Source organism: Chroicocephalus ridibundus, chromosome 1, assembly GCF_963924245.1.
Source record: "Chroicocephalus ridibundus chromosome 1, bChrRid1.1, whole genome shotgun sequence".
In the NCBI taxonomy this organism is placed as follows: Eukaryota; Metazoa; Chordata; class Aves; order Charadriiformes; family Laridae; genus Chroicocephalus; species Chroicocephalus ridibundus.
The window spans coordinates 157612959-157635348 of record NC_086284.1 but is presented as its reverse complement, the minus strand read 5'-3'; the positions used below and the strand labels follow the sequence as shown (position 1 = coordinate 157635348).

Genomic DNA, 22390 nt, shown 5'->3' with positions numbered 1-22390 from the left:
TGGGTCTGTATTAAGGATGCTGGAGCACATGCTATGAACCCTGTCTTCAAGAAGTTAAGTGTGGGAGGCCTTGAGCAGATCCAAGATCATGTGCCAGGCAGTAAGGGGTCCACCAGTCTGTGCCACTTGGCCTCAAGGCCAATGCCCGTTTCATTTTGCCATATTAGCATGCTGTGTCCTTACATTCATTTTTACCGTATGATTTCCCTTTTGATTCTGAGGTCACAGAGTCACTGAAGTCTCCATGCCATCCCCTCTGGTACCCTATTTTACTCCCTAGCTTCACCACACAGTTGCCAGACAATCTGTCCTTGAAGATCATAGAATCATAGAATGGTTAGAGTTGGAAGCGACCTTAAAGATCATCGAGTTCCAAACTCCCTGCCGTGGGCAGGGACACCTCCCACTAGACCAGGCTGCTCAAAGCCCCATCCAGCCTCCCCTTGAATATTTCCAGGGATGGGGCTCCCACAGCTTCCCGGGACAACCTGTTCCAGTGCTTCGCCACCTTCACAGTAAAGAATTTCTTCATGATATCTAACCTAAATCTACCCTCTTTCAGTTTAAAACCGCTACCCCTCATCCTATCACTACACTCCCTGATAGAGACCCTCCCCATCTCTCCTGTAGGCCCACTTTAAAAACCAGAAGGCCGCTATAAGGTCTCCCCGGAGCCTTCTCTTCTCCAGGCTGAACAACCCCAACTCTCTCAGCCTGTTCTCATAGGAGAGGTGATCCAGACCTCTCATCATCTTCATGGCCCTCCTCTGGACTTGGTCCAATAAGTCCAGATCCTTCTTATGTTAAGGGCCTCTGAGCTGGATGCAGTACTCCAGGTGGGGTCTCATGAGAGTGGAGTAGAGGGCGAGAATCACCCCACTCAACCTGCTGGCCACACTTCTTTAGATGCAGCCCAGGATACGGTTGGCTTTCTGGGCAGCGGGCAGCACATTGCCGGCTCAAGTTGAGTTTCTCATCAATCATGACCCCCAAGTCCCCCTCCTCAGGGCTGCTCTCAATCCATTCTTCACCCAGCCTGTATTTGTGCTTGGGATTGCCCAAGGTCCCCAGTTCTACGTCACAGTCCCAACTTCCAGCCACCAGTCCCGCACCATTTGCTGCCCTAAGCCTTCCTTCTCTCTAGGATGGTGTCTTTACCTCTGTTCCTGAGCCTGGCAAGAAGTTCTTGACTGTAATAGTCCGGCCCAAAGCTGGGAAAGGTGCCTCCATGACACTCCTCATGAGAGGCTGCACCAAGGCAGGAGAAATGCCCCGTCTCTTCTCAACCTCATCCAAGATCTGAAAAAAAAAAAAAGCATGAAGACACAAAAACATGTAAATCAGGAGGAGGGAGGTAACACCAGGAATAAAGTGCACAAGCATCTATATTCTCTCCTTAACCCAGCATTGACATGGAGCTTTGAATCATAAGGAAGAAGGAAAAGGTGCAGTTAAAGACCTTTCATTTCCTTCAGCAAGAGAAACCCATCTACAGTGAGGTCAACGGAAAGCTTACAATTTGCAAACTCCCGTCATCCTCAGAGTCAGGACCCCACCTTTTAATCTCTCAGTGCTTGTGTTCTGGTAGTTCTGCTGAAGACATAAGACAACAGCTGACAACCCATTTTTACTTTTAACTGCGTTTTTGCTAGGTTCTGGAATTAGCACGTGGTTACATTGCCAGCACATTTCAGGCCCTTTCTTCAGCCATCAGCTTCCCTGATCCCCATTCTTCTGGTGCTGACTTCCCTTTCAGGTCCCTCTGGGCCTACAGCACAAATTCCCTCTCTCTCCAACCTCACCTTAGAGAAGAGATTGAAGCATCCAAGGCGACTCACGATGCAGTAAACTTCTGGGAGACGCTTCCCTTTCCCACTGGGCTTTCAAGACAAATGCAAACACACACACGCAAAAAACAGCAAGAAAATGTCAGTTATAACTACCGCAGAGCAAGTGACTGGTCTCTTAGTTCTGCAGCTTATTGATTGGCTCAGAAACTGGCAGACATTTTACAGTATGCTGCTGATGACAATACCTTAAGTCTGGCTCAAACCCTGGTACACTAGAAACAGCGAGGAGAAATGGGCACATCCACAGTATGATCCCAACCTTCCTAAGTGAAATGACTAAGGCAGGGCAGACTGCTCTACAGAGACAACTCCGAGCCCACAGGACCAGCACAGCTTAGACAACTGTTTAGTAGCTACCTAAACCCAAGGGAGACAAACTCTGCCTTCAGCTTAGTGATGAAACAACAGTCCATGGTCATAACGTTAAGCGCTGATGTAAGGAAAAGGTAAAAGAGCTATGCCTGGAGTAGAGGATGGTGCTCAGAGAGGGACTTTGGCACTGAGCAGAGCTGAAGAGAGCAAAGCTGCAGCTCCTTCTTTCCACACTGAAAGAGAAGAGCAGCAGCTTTCCGCTTTCCAGAATGGGTGCCAGTAACGCCAACCCCACAGAAGGCTGCATCCCTATGAAAAGAAAAAAACAGAGATAATTACCAGCAGCCTTCTACAGTATCCAAATCGCCTGCTTCCATCTTCGCCCGTCAGGACAAACGAGAACGTCTCACTGCAGAAAGAGAAACCAGAATGACAAGTTACCCATCACTCACACTAAAAGTCTCTGGCGTACAAACCCAATAAACCCACAATATTTTTGCATTTCCAATAGAGCCCTCTCAGGGCTCTGCCCAATTTTCTACCGTAACAGCTCTCACATTTAATTAGCTGGATACATAAATCTGTTTCTCATGAATCAGGATACAAAGTACAGTACTTACCTGGCAAACTGATGGATGGGGGCCCAGTCCTTTGCATCAGGGAAGCAAAACTGGGGAATAGCTTTCAACTGATCTTCTGCCTCGCGCATGAATTTGAACGAGCGCTCGAGCTAACAGAACAGAGAGAAGGAATGTTTCCAATTAGTCATGTGGGGATGGAATGACTTCAAATATTTTTCCTGTGACAAATGAAGAGGTGATGACAGAGGCTAAGCTTCTGCCTGGAAGATATTAAAATTTCTGTGATTCTGGCTCACCTAATCTTTAGATATCTTAAAGTAACTCTGTGCCCCCAATTCCACCAAGCCCAGCATCTGCAGCACCTGCCCCTGCTGTATTGTGCCTCCAACTGGGGACACATCTTCCAGCAAGGGCCAAGAGAACTGAAGTCTGAGGGGAGCTCTGGTTACATCCCATTTACAAACACACCTCACACTGTCTCTGTGTTTCTCCCATTCCTCCTTCCCCATTTTGAGCTAGACTACTGGTGAAAGCTGTGCCTTCCCTTTAAGAACACGTGTCTTCTCCCAGGTGTCAGTTTTCTTTAAAGAGAAAAGGGGGAGAAAGGGAATAGCTATGTAAAAGTCATAGCCAAGGGCAGTAAAAGATCTAAATCAGCTGCTCTTTCAACAATGAGGAATACCACGACTGCAGCTCCTCTATCTTCAGCCTCACTGAACACTGGCACAGCAGAGGGCTTACTCATATAACGTGCAATCAACAGAGAAGCTGTGCAAGCACACCATGCAATCTGAGGCAAGTCAGTCAGACCTTCCCGACAGGCACCGCACCTTCAATGGGAACTGCTGCGTAACCTCAGGGACATAGGCAGCCCCAGCCTGCTTCTTGTGCAGTGACACCACGACGAAGTACTCAAACAGCTGCCTCTCTTGATATTCAATCAAGTCCCGTTCCAAGGTTTGGTACCGTGGTGTTTGCTTCAAGCGAGATTTCACATGTACCAGGCGCTGGCTGTGAGCTACGAAGAAAAAGATTAGAGACTGTGACTTTGTTTAGCTCTTTGTACAGAGCAGCAATAGTGCTTTGCAGAGACTTACGGATAAACTTGAAACAATCTCACTGCATTTGCTTAGTCAGTGGCTGAGTAAGAGGTGGGAACCATTTGGAAGCTGCACTTTAAATATCGACAGAGACAGGACGTAATCTTGTGAGTGCCATCACCCTGAAGAGCTTTGGCAGTAGAAGGATTTCATGGATAGCTTTTACAGCTGAAGACAACCCAAACTGAGATCCATATGGGACATGGTGTAACAGATAATGTCTGGGCATTCATCCTAACATTCATTTATGCATCTTTCAAAGCCAGGACAGTTGGCTGATTGATCACCTTTGTTCAGGGGAGGCTGTGGGTAGCAATCCCTATGGTTTTACAAGACCAGCACTTGGGTCAGGCTACAGCTCCACTGGCAGAGTAACACTGGGGACTCTCAGCTTCAGTAATGCAGGCTGGGCTGTAGGCCAACAACAAAAAAGTGTGAAAAGAGGTGCAAATGAAAAAGGCTGGCTCATGCCAGTCCTTCCTATGCCTAAAACTAATCTCTCAGGACCATGTTTCTACAAGTTCACCCAAGATAATGGGAAAACAAGAAAAATTGCCAAGCAAGCTGTAACTGCAACACACGAGCTGTGGGACAATAAACATTCCAGCATGGAAAGTAATGAAAAGCTGCCTGCTGAGAAGAGAGCAGATGAGATTCCCTAAGACCACCCCCCTGCTTTGTTTTACAGTCGCATCCCAAATTAAATCTCCATGATGTCTCCCCTACCCCTACTACAAAAGAAAGAAAGAATTAACTACAAGCAGACACCACAGCACATTCTCACAACTGTGCTTTTTACGAATGCGGGTGGCAATGCAATGTTTTAAACAGAAACAACAATCACAGGGATACTGCGGGAACTCCAAATACAGAAGATGTCTGCTTGGGAGACAAGGCTTCCTGAGAGATGGTATATATTTTCGGACAGACTCTTGACGTTTTGTCTGGTAAAGCTGTGCCACTCGTGGACTATTCCGGACAATATAATTGAAAGCAATCTTGAGGTGCCTCTTAAATCAGAGAGTGTAGCAATCCCTGGACAGTTAAAGCCCTGGAAAGATGGCTTAGACTCCTCTCTCTCATCACCTATTATGCTATTTGTTCTAAGGCTGTAAATGTTCAAAAGTTTTCAGAAGTGGTTTCTGTTTTACCAGGGACTTCAAAAGGAGAAAAGCTCGCTCAAACTCTGCATTGTTTATATTCTGTGCAACCTACTAAAGATATCGGGGTTGTACCGCTGCCATCATGGCAGGCTTTGTCTTTGAACATTTTTCCTTTCCAAGGGTCAGCACTTATGGCTCTGACATGCAGTCTGTTCATTACTGTCTGATGATTTACTGTGTCTCACATGGCGTACAGTGACTTGCTAAGCAGAGGTACCTGGCTGGTGTGTTTGGTCTGTTAAGTAAAACATACAAAATTGAAAGTCTCAGATATGAGAGACTTGCTAAATCATCTCACTTTCCTATTTTCCTATTTAAAAACAGGTGAAAGCTGACAGTTCAACAAGGCATAAAGCAAAATACAGCTGTAGCTAGAGCAAACAGCAAGTGCCAGAGCTCTTTTTCACAATTATGTAGACTTGCACGTCGCTCAGATCCAGGTATGGATTTGGATATTGTTCAGAGTCCAGTGCTACTGGATTTGAGGTGACTTCACCCGATCTCTATCATCCCCTCTATAGGTTGTTCCTAGCTGCAGTTATACACGTTACAGAGAAACCTAAGGTGATGCACATGATTCACTATGGCAACCAGTAACAGACAAGCGTTTGAGTCTTCCTGGCCACACCTACACTGTCTTTCTTAGCTACATCTGAACATGGACTATATTTCACAACATCATGTTTCAAGACAGATGTGAATGTAATTTCTGCGCAATCTGGGCACAAATGCTCTCTCCCTGTCTCCAGGCTAGCCTGAGAACCGTCAAAAGGTAGGTGATGGTAGCAATTTTCAGCTTGATTTTGCGAACACAGCAGTACAGACAAAAGATTTCCCAATTTGCAGAGGAGAGCAAGAGCATACAGTAGTTCTTGCGTGGGAAGCTGTGCTCACAAGAGAGAACTCAGTCTGAGTTTTCTGTTCTAAAAACCTGAAAGAGGGTAAGGATGAACACTCCTAAGCACAACACACTGTGGGTGACAGAGTGGGAACTGCTGCTTATGCCTGTCTCTTCAGTTTGGGAGCTGACCTGCTACCCAGAGCAGGTGTGCGTGTGAGTCAGGAAACTTTGGAATCTGAGGGAGTCTCCCTCTTGCATTCTAAGACTGCCAAGACTTTGAATTTGCCACATCAATTCCCAAAAGATCGTAATCCCACCAGCACATTAAAGGGCTAATTACCAGTACAAGAAGGTTTCAGAAGAGTATTACGGAGACCAATATACCATATAGCTCTACCAGAGTGAAGCAAGCAATGCAGCAGTTTATCCTGACTCAGCCAACATAGAAGAGTTTAACTAGCAATAAATCATGTAGTGCAATTCTGTTTTCCTGCCTGTTGGTTCTCCCTTAGTAAATGTGTAGTGGGGCTTCTGAACACCCTGTCCCATGCAACACTGCTTCTGTCAGCCTGGTCGCACATTTTTGACTGTGTACTTTGAAAAACCTCACTGTATTTCCACAGTGCCCAAGCAATCTCCTAGGAAAGAGCTTTGATGGGAATTGGAACAGCTGTTTGTTTTGGACACCGGTAGTCCTCTGGCCATGGATTTTCTTCTGCAGTATTGAAATCTTTGTTTTCTCACTGTGTTCTGAGTGGAAACAACTCCTTCTCCAAAAGCAGAACACAGAGGAAAGATCTTGACCCAGGATCTCAGAGCAGAGTTTATCAGGAACTATTTGCTCTCTTCACACATTTGCCTTACCTTTCAGCTTCTCTTCAGTATCACTGTCTGATTCACTGTTTTCATCTGTAACTAGGGAAAAAGAAAGGGAAAGATGAATGAAGTCAAGCCTATTTATAACTGTGCAGTTTTATCACTGGCACGAGACAGCCAGGCCTGGCAACTTCAGGGGGAACACAGTATAGATCCTAAGGGCCTTGTTCTTTTCAAGGGTGCACATACCCACAGACATTTAGCTTACCAACCTTGGTATCTTCCCATTCATTCAGGGAATAATAAAAAAAAACCCTCACAAAATCAGGCTGGCACAACCAAAAGAGCTGCATAAAGAATAAAATGACAGAGCAGTATTTTAACCAAGTCTGTATAAGCACAGCACCAAGGCAAAATACTGATTAATATGCAGCAGTTTGCAGGGCAAGGGATAAAAACAAGTAAACAAACAAAAAACCCCTGTTGCTGAACTGAATCAGACTCAAGGTCTATATGGTCCAATAGCATGTTTCTGTCAATGAAGATGCTTCAGAGAAGGGTATAAAAAATGACGTAGAGACTAACCTGGGATGCTTTCCCTGAAAGTTCATATATACACACTCATCCATCCTGTGGGTATCTATCCTATATAAGATAGGATGAAGAGTAACAAGTAATCGCGGGAAACAAATAGAGCTGGTGGTCACTTTCCACTGAAAATTAGGTGGTTTGGAAAAAAATACTATGTTGTAAAGCTGTAATACTAAGTTTTACAGAGATGAGATGTTCTGCAGTACTTGAACACTTCTGACAAGTTGTTAATTGACAGTGGGAGGCTGAAAGTCTCAATCTTGCTATGATGGACTGGGCCTACAGTCAAGCCCAGAAACCCCGATTCCCAACTGAGGCTATTTGTTTATTGGGATGCTGAAGGAACCAGGACTGTTTCAAAATCTACTATCTTCCATTGGACAGTTCATTAAAGTGACACATTCCCGCAAAATATTTTGATCTCAACAAATCATTCTCTTTGGACAGAACATTCCCCTCCAAAGCTTCCAGCCTGTTCCAGAAATAAACATCAAAAAGGGGGGACATTTTTTGTGCGACCTATAAGGTTATCACGTAAAGCCATGGAATGAAAACGAAGCAAGAAAAATAAAAAAAGTTCTGTTTTAATGAAAGTCTTCTGGGCAGAGGAACAGCCTTTATCTTCCCAAAAGAAGGGTGGAAGCCCCAACTCAATCTCACTCTGGATGGGAAGAAGCTCTAGAAAATGTCATATAAACGAGTAAGCCAGCCTAAACTCTAAGACAAGTCCTCAAAAAGTCTTAGATGTATGATTCAGAGTTCCTTTACCTTTCCCTGAATTGCTCTCCGTAGACTGTGATAGTCTCTTGACACGTTTCTTTCCCCTTCGTGCCTCATAAATGGCATTGATTTTCAACACAAGCTGCTCAGCAAACACACAAAGAAAGAAACAAGGTTATTTTCCTCCCCAGGCAAGTAAGAAAGTTAAAATTTCACACAAAGTGCTCTATTTCCCAACCCTGGCCATATTCAAACTCGTCACTCGATGGCCCAGAACTGACAATAACCAGCATCTAACATAGACCTTGCACAGCAATCTGCATCTGTGCTGCTAACGGCCATGATCAGTCTGGTACAGAAGCAGTACAGTCATGCTGGCACGGCAGGAACTCAAGGTAACAAGCCCTGATGAAAGGCCAGGCCTTAATGCACTTCCACACTGTATGGCCATATGAGCTTGACGGCGCCCACCTGGGTCTCTCCATACCGTGGCCCATGCTCCAGGGAGCACCAGAAGGTCCCTTGGGAAACTGCCCTGGTCTGCAGGTTTGAAAGCAGGAAACTAGCTGGAGGACGACAGCAAACTTTAACGTCTTTCTGCCTTTAACATCTGTTGTGGGATGTGCTGGAAAAGCCTTCATACCAAGCATGGGGAAAACACATCACACAAGGAATTATGAGGCTGAGATGGGTGGAAGCCAATGATACTGAAGTACTTTATCCTGGTGGTTTGCTTTGCAAATTCTTTAATCCCTCGCCTCCCAGCTGACCAGGAGAGAGAACGTATTAGTGTTGGGCTTAACTGGGTTTAGTGGCTCCTTCAGTGCCTCTGGTCTCCCTGCCCATCCCTGAAGGGGAGCAGAGTTACAGAAGGACCATGCCAGGCTTCCCCAAGCCTCCTTGAGTAGAGTTGTCTCCTTGTCAGGGTCCCAGGCAGGAGCTGCAAGACATGGCCACAGCATCCAGATTTATTTCAGAAAGACTGGGGTCACTGCATACAGCAGTGAGCTGAGAGCTCAAGGTAAGACAGGCCCACCACACATTTGGTCAGGGAACTCTGAATCCAAATATTTAAGTGAGAGGCAGGATGCTCTGACGTGGAAGCGCAGCCTCCATCCACCTGCCCAGCTCAAGTCTCAGGTTGATCTTGCCACTGACACAGTAAATCTCAGTTCTGAGCTTGGTCTGCAAGACTGCTCAGTGGCGCTGCCTGGTAAACGTATACTTGTAATCTTCTCTTCAGCTGACATAAAAGTATGTGTGAACACACTGATAGAGCTCAAGCACATGCACAAATGTGTAGACATACTGGGAAAGAAAACCCTAGACGATTGTAGTCTTTGGCTCATTCCTGAAGAGCTGAGGTATACAGAGAGGGCATTCAAAAATCACATGTGCAAACATGAACACAGATCTGACAACCATGAAAAAAAGAAGATACGCAAACACATCCCTTTTTCCCCAAATGAAAACTGTGGGATCAGAACACAGACAGTCCCTGGTAGCCTCTGCTTGTTCTGCAAAGACTGGGATAAGCAACTGTGTTTTTATAACCGTGTTTTTGAAGCATTCAATAGATAGACTGCTGCCAAACCCCATTTGGCTTGAATGCACTTCCTGCTAGATCTGAAAGAAAATAAAATTGAAACGGAGTCATGCACTATCCAAATACGAAGTAGGAAACGCTGCTCCACAAAATGCTCATGACTACAGACAACTCCTTTTGTCATTCACGTGTCAGTATTTTCATTGTTCACCTACAACCACATCCTACCTTGAATTAGAAACAGTCAATGCATGAATCAGACCTAGCAAAGAACAAGAGATTTCTAGGAGGGAACACCAACACAACACACAGCCAATTTCTGACTGTCCTATCCATCGAGCAAAGAAGGCAATATGATGGGGTATGTTTTTGGCAAAAATATTACTTACCTTTTTTCCCATCTGAAAAAACAACTTTAATCCAAAAATTAATTTTTTTTTTCCTTATTATTTTCTCTCTCCTGAAAATCATGATACCTCAGATGGAAAAATAACTTCTTTAAAACTTGCAGAGATGTTTGTGAGCCTTCTCCTTCACGCAGAAAAAGGGTTAAACACAAGTCAAGTCAATTGTCAGGACAACAGCTATATTGCAGGGATACTACATGGGAAACTAAAGAAAACATTGTCTCATGCTCACATTCCTGCCTGGAAGAAGACAAGCAAAAGAGAGAAAGGCTTAGATTTACCTTTGGAATCTTCCTTCTCCTCTTGCCATTCTGAGGGTCTCCCAAGGAGAAGAAGGTGTCATCTGGACTGCTGGGAGTCGAGGGAGGGCTGATTTTGGATGGTGACCCAGTGCCATCACGGCTCAGTTTCCGTAAGTCTGGCAGTTTGAAACTCCGCCGCTCTGAGTTTTGTCGGAAAAAAATGGGCTTGGAAAGCAACTGGAAATGGAGGAGAAAGAATGAATGAACACAGCACCTCACGTACCTTTGCTTCGTTGCTAACACTGTCATGGCAGTAAATCCAGTGGGGTGGCCACAGCATTCAGCTGGCAAAACAGACAAACTAATGAAAATGGTCACAGATTTCTGCACACACAAGGAACTCACACAGCTGCCGGGCTAGACTAGCACTATCTTGACTAGTAATTTAAACATCCCATATTCATTCCAGACCACAATGCAAGCTCAGGGTTTAGCCAAGAAGCCTTGCTCCGGTGTGAAAAAAAGTCTCCCAGGACTTGTGCAACCCAGAGGCTAGGACTGTAAACAGGACAAGACTAACCAACCAGCCAACCACAAGCATTTGGGATAAGGAGCAGCTAGCCAGGAAGAACAGAGAAGCAGTGAGACCAGACAAAAAGCACTGTCAGTATGGCTGTCTTTGACCGTATCCAGAATTAGATATTACACAGGAGGGTACAAGAAATGCCATGATAGACAATTATGGAGACTGGTTTCCTCCTAAGGTCATTAGCAAGTTCAGTGGGAGCACAACAGTACCAGCGTAAAGTTCTTAAAGTCCCTGACCAAAAACAGCACCAGAGAAGCAGAAAGTTCAGCTCCAGATAAAGAAAGGCAAACCACTTCTGACAAGAAAGATGCTCAATAAGAACTCTTTTTGTCTTCTTCTACAGAATTTCCCAGCAGTTAGGATAAGTTACACCTTTTGTGGGCACTATATCTGCACTCCCAGAGGATGTACCTACATGGCACTAAGTGGCATGGGGAAGAGGTATCCAAGGTAATTCTGAACACGCCACTGCAGAACCATAGCTGAGGCAGCATAATGGTCTGCCTCCATCAACAGACACACTCAGCAGAGTTATTAGCCAGACCAATTCATTCATTCAGGTTAGCTCAGGTGTCTGTGGATGGTTTGGCAGAAGATGCCCAACTCACAAAAATGCTTACTACCCACAGAGAAGCCACATGTTAAAAATGAATCTGGGAAGAGTCTTTGCACTGAAGAATCTCATCCTGCACTAGTGATATAAGGTACTACTGAAAGTCTGTCCAGATCCTTTCCCTATCAGTCTCTACCCTGGGCAGGTTCTCCAGTGTGACTCTCACTGCAGTTGCAAACAGGTTAGTTGCCAAGAGAGCTGCAGCACTTCTTTTCTGACTGATGCAGATCACGGCTTTTAGATGTCAAAGCACTGTAGTTTAACATAATAACTCCCATTCAGCTCTTTACCAAGTGTCTCCTGCAGGGAACCATGTCTATGGTGAAAGGCATTCCTGTGTAACACTGCAGCCCCCTTCTGATAGCACAGGTGGGGAATCAGGGTGAACAGGTGATTGCAAAGCTGTCTGAGAGAAATCAACTTCATCCCAACGCTCGTGCATAGACCCATGCTGCTCTAGACCCAATTAACGACAAGGAGAACGGATTGAGAAATGCAGAACAATTTTCACTTTGAAGTGTTGAATTATCCAGAGAAACCTCAGTTGCTGATTAAGCTGGTTGGAAAACAGCAACACATCAAGGAATACTGCACATCAAACTTCTGAAAATACTGGGTAACGGCTCTAAAAATAGCTGCAACTTGGAGAGCATGGGAAAACCCTTTGGTTAGGAAAACCGTGTTTAGATCCCTGCTATTTGCTCTGAACCCAGTTGTTGCTAAGATGACTTTGCTGTCACGTTGCCCCTGCTGTTCCAGGCGTGGACTATCTAAATAGACAACAGGAACCAACCAAAACAGCTCGGGAAGCTGAGAGCAGAGCTGGCCTCAGCAAGCTCTGAGCAAGAGGTGCAGACCAATGTTCTACCTCTTCTTTTGGTTCCACTGCCAGGGAGGAAAGCGGCACCGGGCTACGAGCTATGCTGCTGGTGGGGACACCCTTTTGGTACCAGCTTCCTAACCAGGGGACTAGCATTGCATTAGTTACCAGCACCCAGTCTCAGCAAGGAGAGAGCATAAGAGGCATCCTGAGGGACGGGGCTGCAGAGGCATCTTGGCATCAGCACAGGCAGATTGTGTACTGCCCACTGACACTGAGCCAAGATCACTGCAGGGCTTGACTACCCAAGCACCTAAATGCCCTCTTTGAGTAGAGAAAGACCTTTCTTATACTGTATTAGAAAAAGGTTTCCCTCTACCAGGCAAAGGTAGCCCTGGTGTGAAAAACAATGAAAGCCAACAAAGCATTTGAATAAGGGAACGCTGTTTTTTTACCTTGCTAAAGGGCAATAAATCCCCTTTTATCACTCCATACTCTGACCAGTGGTAAAAAGAAAAGGGAAAAAACACTGACATGATGAAAGTCAAACTGGTAAAACATTTTTTCCCACAGAACGTGGATTTCACCAAAAAAAACACCTGGAGCAGAAGAGGTGGCCACTTGAATTCAAAGTACCTTAGTGGGAGTCCCAGGTACAGAAGAGGTGGGGGATGCTGGGAAGGTCAGGACACATTTCTTCCCTAAACAGCGGCTGTTGGTCTCAATGTCTTCGTAAGGGTTTTCCTTCGATGGTGGATCTGCAGCAAAAAGCCACAAGCAAGAGATTGTAAATGCAGAAAATCCTTGAGGTTTGCCATAAAAATCTGTTTGGGGATCTGCTGGCCTTCTCCCACCTCCCACATCAGACATAAAGACCTGTTCTCAAGCATTCCTGCAATTGCTTCATTCTCTCCATAGCCCTAGAAGTCCAGCTGCTCGCTGGACAGTGTCCAAACCCTGACACTGACATATGCAGCCATAGGAACTTATCACAGATACTACAGATGGAAAAGACCCAGCGAGTTCTCAAGTTCATTTCCCTGTCTTCAGAGGAGCTGTGAGGTTCTCATGCACGTCAGTCCATAATTATATTTCCTTCTTTCCAGTCTTCTGCTTAAAATTGTCTCCAAATGAAACTGTGAGCTGAAGGCTAGCATAAGAGTCCTCTCTCCTCTGTTTAAACCCCATGTTTAAGGGGACCTCTGGTCATCATTTAATTGAGGCTGATGCAGTGCATTGCTCTTGAGCTGACTACAGAAAGATTTAATCCACTCTCTGAACATGGATATCTGACGCACAACATAGGTTTGCAAACACATCTACCAATCAAGGATGCCTCAATCTCATACGCCCCACTTTAGAAAGAAGGAAGGATTCACCTCACCTAACCTAGACCATCCAAAGTCAGGAGGCTCTCTCCCTGGAGGGTGGGGGGTGGGAAAGGGACACCTCTAAAGTAACGTTCACCTCAGTTCTTACTTAGGATCCCCTCAAAAACACAAGGCTTGACAACCACAAGGAAGCGTCCCTTTCTTTCCACAGATTCTGGAGACAAGGCATAGAACTAATCCAACCCTTAAACACCCAAAATTATATATGATGAGCTTCTTACATCCCACTCTTCAACAGTGCTGGGAAGTACAAACGCTGATGTATTCAAAAAGAACGCACAACTCTGAAAAAGCAGGTTGTGACATCTCCATCCGAGCTTCTAAGAAACCAATGGCAAAGGCTTAGCCCAAGCATTTGCACGGACAGGCAATTTGTTATGAGATGATTTCTGTTTTTATTGCCATCATTTCATGCCATCCCAGTGGACAGCTGGGACTCGAAGCAACTACCTTTCTCTTATTGTCATGTAATGGTTGGCTGAGAAAAAAAGACTGGAGGTCAGTAATGCTGCAGGCCTCTGGAGCAGGGACCAGTAATGGCTGTAGGATTTGGCTAACCACCACACTCCCACTTGCCAGCCCTGCTGGGGCAGGAGTGCAGCTGAAGTCTTCAAAGACAGAAACCCAAATCTTTTCCAATGCTGCCTTCTATCTGTGGCTTGGTGATACCCAGCACTACAGCGGTGGATCTGAATTCACCAAGGAGGAGAAGGTAAGCATGTGTGACACTATAGCAAAGCAACTCTGCATGAACATTCTGTCAGCAAACATGCTCCTGTCCCTGAAAGTGCCTCCACTTCCTAATTCCAATGGCACACTTCAGTACTGAAAATGTACTTTCAGCTATCACATAATGGGGTAGATTGCAGAAAAAAGAACAAGTTAGGGTTCTGTTGCCTACCCTGTCCCAAAATGCTCGGCAGCATGTCCAGTTAGCCTCGGTCTAGAAGAACGAACATGGTTTCCCTCTTTTTGACAAATAAACCTTGTCATCTATCTGCCCAGTACAATTTCCAATATTCCAGGTATGCAATGACAAAGGGGTAAAAAGATGGTGCATGAAGGGAATCTCTGTGACTTGCTGGGAAAGGGAATGGTTCTCCCACCACTCTGCCAGCAGCTGAACCCTCCCCAAGTCACGCATATGAATATGGGGTGTATGTATGTGTTTGCATGCCTTGATGGACACACATCATTAGAGAGGTGGGGGTCAGTCTCTTCTCCAAAGTAACAGGACAAGAGGAAATGACCTCAAGTTGAACCAGGGGAGGTTTAGATTAGATATTAGGAAAAATTTTTACACTGAAAGCGTTATCAAGCATTGGAACAGGCTGCCCAGGGAAGTGGTGGAATCGTCATCCCTGGAGGCATTTGAAAGATGGGTAGACGTGGTGCTGAGGGACAGGGTTTAGTGATGGCTTTTGTCAGTGTTAGGTTGATGGTTGGACTAGATGATCTGAAGGGTCCCTTCCAATCTAGACAATTCCATGATTCTATCTGTGGGTCAGCACTAGTGTCCTGCAGCTGAGATCTTGGTTCTCCCTCCATTGGTGTGGTTTTCACATGTTGTTTATGTTTTGTGGACTGTACCCGCCTGTGGTCTTGTGAAAAACAAAACTGTAGCTTTTTTTTTTTTTTGAGTAATTCCTGTCCGCCCCTTTTCCCAAGCTTCCATGGTAACACCACCAGGACTGCAGGAACCAATTAAAGATCACTGATTCCAGGCAAAGCCTAAACATGCAGCAAGAAAACAAAAAAACAAACATGCCCCATTAGCTGACAATTACCCATAACTTTGTTTTCTTTTAATCTTTGCAACTAAAAGCTGGAGGCGACAGGAATTTCAGCCTGGTATTTAAGCTCACTGCAAGTTTGGGACACTGGGGTGTGCTTGTGTTTGAATGGATGGATTTGCCCATACAGTCACTCTGTAATGCTATCTATGTTATTCCAGCTGATGAGGTGACCCTTACTCAGTGGTTTCTGAGACCTCCCATCACGCCCTAACACAAAAAACCCCAGCAGCTGCTCAGGCACTCCCTGTTCCTTTGGACCCCCAAGTAAAGAGAACAAAAAAGCAAACACAAGGCCCCTAGCTCCACAAACGAGGCCAACAGCTTCAAAAATGTCAAAAACGTCAGACTGGCATCCCCTTGTCTGCCATCAGTCCCAAAGGAACATGATTCATTTGACAGATCTTTCCCATCAAGTGTGATCAGATTTTATTCATATCAAAATAATAATGCCCTGCCTGCTCCTGAGAAAGTGCAGCCCCTCCCGTGCCGAACAACACAGACCATCTTTGTATGATTACAGCTGCCTGGTGAGAGCTGATGCAGCTATTCTCTTCCTGTTCTGCTGAACTCAGCCAAGAGCTTTACACAGCACCAGTCTACAGCTACTAGAACTTCTTAAGGCTTTTTCAAGAGGGATGCTTCTATTCTATGTTCCATAAAAGGCCATCTAACTCACAATACTAAAAAACACTATATAAATTGAGAGTGTTACAGGAAATAATCTTTAAAATGGCAATGATCTGCCATCAAAGTTAGAGAATGAAATAAAACTCAATTTCAAAGATTGTGGGACCCAGTTTCTTAATTTCAATGGTACCTGGAGCGATACACAAACCTATTTCTGAACTGTGGAATTGACTCCAAGACTATGTTTTCTGACTGCTCATGTCATCTCAGTGGCAATAAGCTCACCACAATGGACAGACCAGATCTGGGAGAATTAGTCCACAGGACAAAAGGAAGACAGAGGAGAGATACCAGCAAAAAATAAAAGCTGGTCCCACATGCTTCAGGTTCACCTTTGAAGCTGAGGAGTTTTGAAATATTCCATCCATTTTTCTTATTACTTGCCAATAATCTATGTAAAATGTGTCTTGGTTTGCATTTGGATAACAAACATACTTTACTCAGCACCTCCAGTGAGTGCCTGTTGACTACGAGTCTTCTCAGTCACTCAGCATTAGCAGTGAAATCCCTCCCCTGCACAAAGCTCCTATCCAGTATGTCCTGCCCAAAGCTCCTACCCAGGATGTCTTCATAGACGTTCTCTTCAGATAAAGTGCGTGTGAGGGCCAGCTTGGTCTGCGCGTACCAATCCACCCGGCCGTTCTCCGACGATGACTGCAGCAAGTCTTCAAATTCATATGACTTCCTGCACCAGTGATGGCAGGTGAGAAGGAGCAAAGAGGAGAGCGATATAGTTAACCAGCATTTATAACCAAATCATGGCTAATTCCCTTCTCCAACATGCCACACAGCTGGCGAAATGAATTACTGAGAGGAGAACATTTCACAGCCTCATCCAATAAAAAGCATGAAAAAGTAACACCGAGATCGGTTATTTTTATCAGCGACACAAATAAAGGCATTTCGGGGATGCTGTAGATAATCTGGGTTGTCATGGCAATAGCACACTGAGAAGATGCAAGTGTTAAGTGGCCCATCCTGCAACCTGGCACAAAACCTTAGGCCATGAGATATCCCATTTACAGCAGATTCCACCCTTGTCAGGAATAGGGGGGCCCCAAAATCAGCTCTGCCTGAGAGGAAAGCAATACTCACGTGCAGGATGGTAGAAACGGTAAAAACAATTAAGTGTCCTCCACTAACAAACCCGGAAAGTTTCAATTTCCTTCCTGCACCCAAGCCAGGAATTTTCAGGTGACAGTTTATGCAGAGGGCATTAGAAACAGCTGTGCGTTTTATGCTCCCCACCCCAAAGATGTGTGACAGTCATGTGGGAGGGGAGAAAAGGCAAGAAAGCACTACAGAAGAATATATACACATCAGATTCAGTTAGAGGAATAGGTTTATTATGAACAGTGAAAATGCTGCGGTAATGTCTAGAGATTATCATTCCAGACCTCGTTCCAGACCAGCTGTAGTCATTTTGTAATTAAATAGATTTTCTGCTAAAAACCCAAAACAAAATGCCAAACCTCTCAATCTTGGGCTTGAAGTTAAGCCACATAATACAGTGACCTTACAGCCCACATCTGCCATGACTTATCCCTTCACAGTTATCCTGCGAAGTTGTGCTGGCTAGTCACAGGTCTCAGAGAGATGACCGAGAGCTGGTTATGACCAGCAAGGCTCTCTGGGGATTATGAGTGACCAGGGAAGATCCATCTCTCCCAGAGAGATACAGGAAGGAAGGACTCCACCATCAAGACCAACACCTTTGTGAAACACAGCCAGAATACCTGTGGTCGGCGTTGTTCTTGTGCTTTCCGCTCCAGAGCCTCCTGCTGACAGCTGACGGGGGAGGAGAAGAGGGGAGAGGAGGCGGAGGAATGGATGGCAGAGGAGGTAAGTTTCTTTTATTCCTAGCTGCTGGCACCCAGTCCTCTTCCCCCTCGTGTTTGAAAGTCCGCCGGGGCTTTGGCAGTGGGTTGATGAAGGGTTTCTTCTCTGGCACCCCTGGCTCTGTGTACACATTCTCCACCGTGCAGTCCTTGGATTTCGCATGAGAAGTTCTTACCTCTTCTAGAGTTCCAAAAATTGGCTCACTGATTTCAAAGTCCAAGCCAAGAAGCCTTTTGTTGAGCTCAGCCCCACATACGCTCTCATGGCCCTCAGGAGCAGTGTGTCCTTGTGCTGCCTTCTCCTGCAAGCACTGTGGGGAATAGTAAGTACCAGGCAACTGTGGCTGCAGCTCTGCTGAGCCATCTTTCAAAGCCTGCTCTAGTTTCTTGACTTGACTAAGCACTGAAAGATTCTCCTTCTGGACCTCCCACTTCCCACCTTTCACCTCCTTGCATTTTCCAGGGCTGGACTCCACTTCCTCATCCTTCTGCGCTTCCCCCTTTCGCTCTGCTGCCTGCCCTGTGCCTTTCTGAGTTCCTGCTTTCCGCTCATTCTCTTTGCCTGCCCCTTTACACTCCAGTTCCCAGTTCATAAATCTCTTGGTCTCCACTTTCCGAATTACCAGTGCTTCCCCACTCGTCTTCTCAGTTACACAGGGCACCTTGTGCTCCTCTTTAACTCCCTGCTCCTCCTCTCTGCGAGGAGCAGACTGCGTTTCCTTTTTCCCTTCCCATTCTGAAATTTTGTCCTTGATGCTGAAGGACTTATTCCTCAAGCCAATTTTTCCAGGTGACCGTATATTCTGAGTGCCTCCTGTCTGTCTCCTGATGATTTTACTATTTTCCTTAACGTTCAGATCCACAGATGGGTCACTGATGATCATTTTGGGACTAAGCATGTTCTGCTGAAAGCAGTCTAGCCTTGGATCCAGCATCAAGTTCTCCAAGGCTCCCAGTGGGTTCTTCACCACAGAAGAAACTGGTTCAGCTTCAGGTGTTAAACCCAGGGCAAAAGAGGCACCTTCAGAACATCTCTCACTCAAAAATGCACACAAAGGGCTTTCTAATTCCTTCACAGCTGCTGTATTGTTTTTATCTGCAAGCTTGATCCTACACAGCAAAGACAAAAAGAGAAGAAGCATTCATCAGCATTGCTCACCCTTGTTTTAGTCCATCATCTCCACAAGTTCTACTCATAAAGCTGGTAACAGCAAAGGATGCTCAATACAAGCACTTGAGAAATGGGCTTATGGGGAAGGACGTTTAGGGAATGGTCCTTATAGCCAGAACACAATGCTCTCCTCTTGTTACGACTAAGGCAGAGTCGAAAATTAAATCTTTCTCTGTAGTAGAAGTAGGTGGCAGGTGAGCGAGGTAATTTTTACACATCAGACATGCTGATACCACTGAGAGGTTCACCAACATTTTTGTGTGTGTGTTCAGAAGTGCAGTAGGGTTTTGGACATTGTCAGGGCATTAAGCAGGTCCATTGCAACTAAATCCAAAATGGACCATTTGCAAACAACAGCAAAAATGCTGCTGTTACACAGAGAAGAAACCATGTGATACAGCTGGCATTCCTCTAGTGCCTGCTCAAAGAATCTCTCTTGGTCCATACAAGTGTTCCCCAAATGCATATTAATGCACAAAACCTGCACTTTCACTATTACATTTCTACGGCTCTACCATCCCAGGCCACACAGGCGCTTGGGCTTCCATGCACCCAGGCACACGATTCAACATCCTCAGAGTAAAGGATTAAACGTCTTCATTGCTGGAGTCCAAACCGCACCAAAAATCCCTAATATATTTAGTCTAGGGATTTCCGAGTGTGTGATATCACAATATCAACATTGTGATATTTTATCAATATAGTAAAGTCCCAGCTGAACGTTATTTCAACACAAAATGTTTCTCAACCAAAGCACATAGCCATGTCCCTTTGGGTTTGCCTGGGCTTGGGAAGGAGCACCACCAGCACAACACAAGGTAGTTACTGGAATGAAAAATCCCTATCATTAGCCCCATTTAACCATGATCACAACGCTGAGATTCAGCTCAGGAAATTGCTCTATTAACTTAAATGTATCAAGCGTGCCTCTCCCAGAACTTTGTGCTCTTGTAAGAGCATCCATGTGGATACCCTGTGTGCTGGCAGGCCTCGAGCTTTGTCCTGGAGTTAAGCAATGCTGGCAGCCATTGCAGACTCAGTTGTAGTGCAAATTGAGTCTGGGACGGGTTTCTGCGCAGAAACGGGACTAGAGCCAGATACTGTTCTTCCCTGCCTCACAGATATTTAACTCCTGGCTGTCTCAGTGACAACATCATGCTTTGGTCAAGAGCTGGCACTGTGAATGCCATGGTCTTTCCCAAGGAACCAGGCATTGCAGTGCCACTGGTGGTTGGACTGCGCAGTAGAAACCAAGGTTGGACACTGGGAGAAAACCTGCAATGGGCAGAGACAGGGGGGCTTGTCTGAGGAGTCCGCAGAGTCTCCAGTGTTGTGCAGGCAGGGAAAACACTGACAGGGATGTCATCATCACAAATGGTCTTGCCTTGGAAGAGACCTCTTCTAGCACTTCTGACTGGATGCTAAAATGAACAGTGTTACAGTCCTGAGATGGCAATGAAACCACCCAAAACATAAAGGGGTTTTAATGTGAAAGGAGAGAGGGACAGTGCAGAACAGAGAGAATGTTTTCTCCTTTTGGTTTCCTTTCTGTCGGGGATAATAAACACAAGCAAAGCACCCCAACACTGAAACATGGAAAGCTCTCACCTTTCAACAGACTTGCAGACACTGCTTTCAGACTTGCTGCTCACATCGGTTGCCTTGCTAGCTGTCATCATGTCAGCACACAGCAGGGCAGCAGGTCACCTGCAGAAAGACACAAGGAACAGACATTGCTCTGTGCTCAGCATCCTTCTCTCTCCCTTACACAAACACACATGCATGTTTCTCGTTGAAATCCAGGAGAAGAGCAGAAGCAAGACATGACATAGGGTTGGAACTAGGTGATCCTTAAGGTCCCTTCCAACTCTAACCATTCTGTGATTTTATGACAGCTCTCTGAGGACAGCCTCGGTTTCCTCCTCTGCAAAACAGAAAGAGGTGTGATAGCATTACCCATCAGAAACCCAGTGAGGAATCAACAGGTTTTGATGGCAAAAGTTACCTTTGACTCAACATCAACTGCTGCACCATGACTTGAATACGCAAAACATTTTATGAAGGCTTTTATTATTGCCAAAATCTCAGGGGATTTATTTGTGTTTTTTCCCCTTACACAAGACTAAAACAAAAATGTTTCAAAATCACATATGTCAAGGTCAGATGACCTAAGCAGTCCCTGTGCATGCAACACTGACACAATGTCCCCAGCTCGCGATAGAAAACATTTTAGGCTGAAGAGACAGTGCACTGCAGCAACTGGTTACCTGACATTTTTCCCTCTGGTGTGCTGGTCTGGTCTGCTAGGCTAGCAGCTAGGCTGCTATTGGTCTGCTTTCAGAGGACAACTCCTAGTGGAGGTAAGATAAACCAGTCACAAAAATGAGTCGTTCTGTTTGCCTCGTGATTTCTAGTGTTCACAGAGCAAGACTGTTCCTCTCTTTCCTTTGAGTACTGCTGCTAACCAGTCAATGCAGCAGCATCCTTTTTATTGCCCCACAATACTCTTACTCATAAAAAAAAAAATTAAAAGAATTACTGTGTTATTCTGCATTACCATCTCTCCTCACTTCTCAGGGTGGTCTGCCTGCTCTGCAGCACTGTAATGACAAAGGGCTCACCATCTTGTAGGCAATACTTGGAAAATCTGAAGCCTCTCAAATCTGCCCACTTGGCTGGTCTGTCAGGTGCTGACCCGACATGCTGCGCATTTGACACCACCACCGAGTGACTTGGGAAATTTAGTAGGTTCTTGTTAAAAAAATAAAAAACACCACACCAGAAACAGTAAAGAACAAAAGGATCTCTCGTTTCCACTGTTCGAGTATTTTGGGCAGAGAGAAGAAAAAAAGAAAAGGAAAAAAACCACCAAAAAACAGTCTTGTTTGTTTGCAGTTTTCTCTCCCTCTCTTTATCCCACACTGGCAACGTTCCTAAGGCAAGGAGTGAACTCTGGGTCAACTCAAATGTGTACACACTCGGGGCAGCTCATTGCTAACCATTTAGCGGACTCTTTCCCCAGACAATAAACCCCCTTGGCTTCTCTTCCTCGTTAGTAACTGGAACAAACATCCACTTCACTTCTAGACACAGAGCAGCCTTGCAACACTGTCAAGAAAATTTACCAGCCCGAGGAACAAAATCTATTCATCCATCCGTTAACTGTTATGGATTGAAAATAATGAAAAACTAACGATCGCTCATGTCCCTGGCCAAAGAATGACTCACTCAGGCAGCCCAAGCAGATTCCTGCAAAGCTGCAACAGAGGCTGCTCTGCACTTGGCTTACAATGTCCCTAGGGCAGGGTCGGTCTCT

General features: G+C 45.4%; 1 protein-coding gene across 5 annotated transcripts in view; it reads right to left on the bottom strand.

The window, feature by feature from the left end:
• DENND2A (DENN domain containing 2A) overlaps window positions 1–22390 on the bottom strand; it is a 63473-nt gene that overhangs the window by 16562 nt on the left and 24521 nt on the right. For 4 of the 5 annotated variants that reach the window (XR_010069056.1, XM_063320090.1, XM_063320080.1 and 1 more), the window contains 12 exons: window positions 20683–20781; window positions 17802–19013; window positions 16623–16750; window positions 12828–12949; window positions 10209–10406; window positions 8023–8116; window positions 6712–6762; window positions 3574–3761; window positions 2783–2892; window positions 2502–2571; window positions 1803–1880; window positions 1159–1299 (listed from right to left, as the gene is read on the bottom strand). Coding sequence is in view for 4 of the 5 variants with exons in the window: in XM_063320090.1 (XP_063176160.1) it covers window positions 1159–1299; window positions 1803–1880; window positions 2502–2571; window positions 2783–2892; window positions 3574–3761; window positions 6712–6762; window positions 8023–8116; window positions 10209–10406; window positions 12828–12949; window positions 16623–16750; window positions 17802–19013; window positions 20683–20753 (2463 nt within the window). In the remaining variant the exon portion in view is untranslated. Of the gene's footprint in view, window positions 1–1158; window positions 1300–1802; window positions 1881–2501; window positions 2572–2782; window positions 2893–3573; window positions 3762–6711; window positions 6763–8022; window positions 8117–10208; window positions 10407–12827; window positions 12950–16622; window positions 16751–17801; window positions 19014–20682; window positions 20782–21341; window positions 21426–22390 lie in introns of all 5 variants that reach the window. The other variant, XM_063320072.1, reaches the window with a different exon arrangement.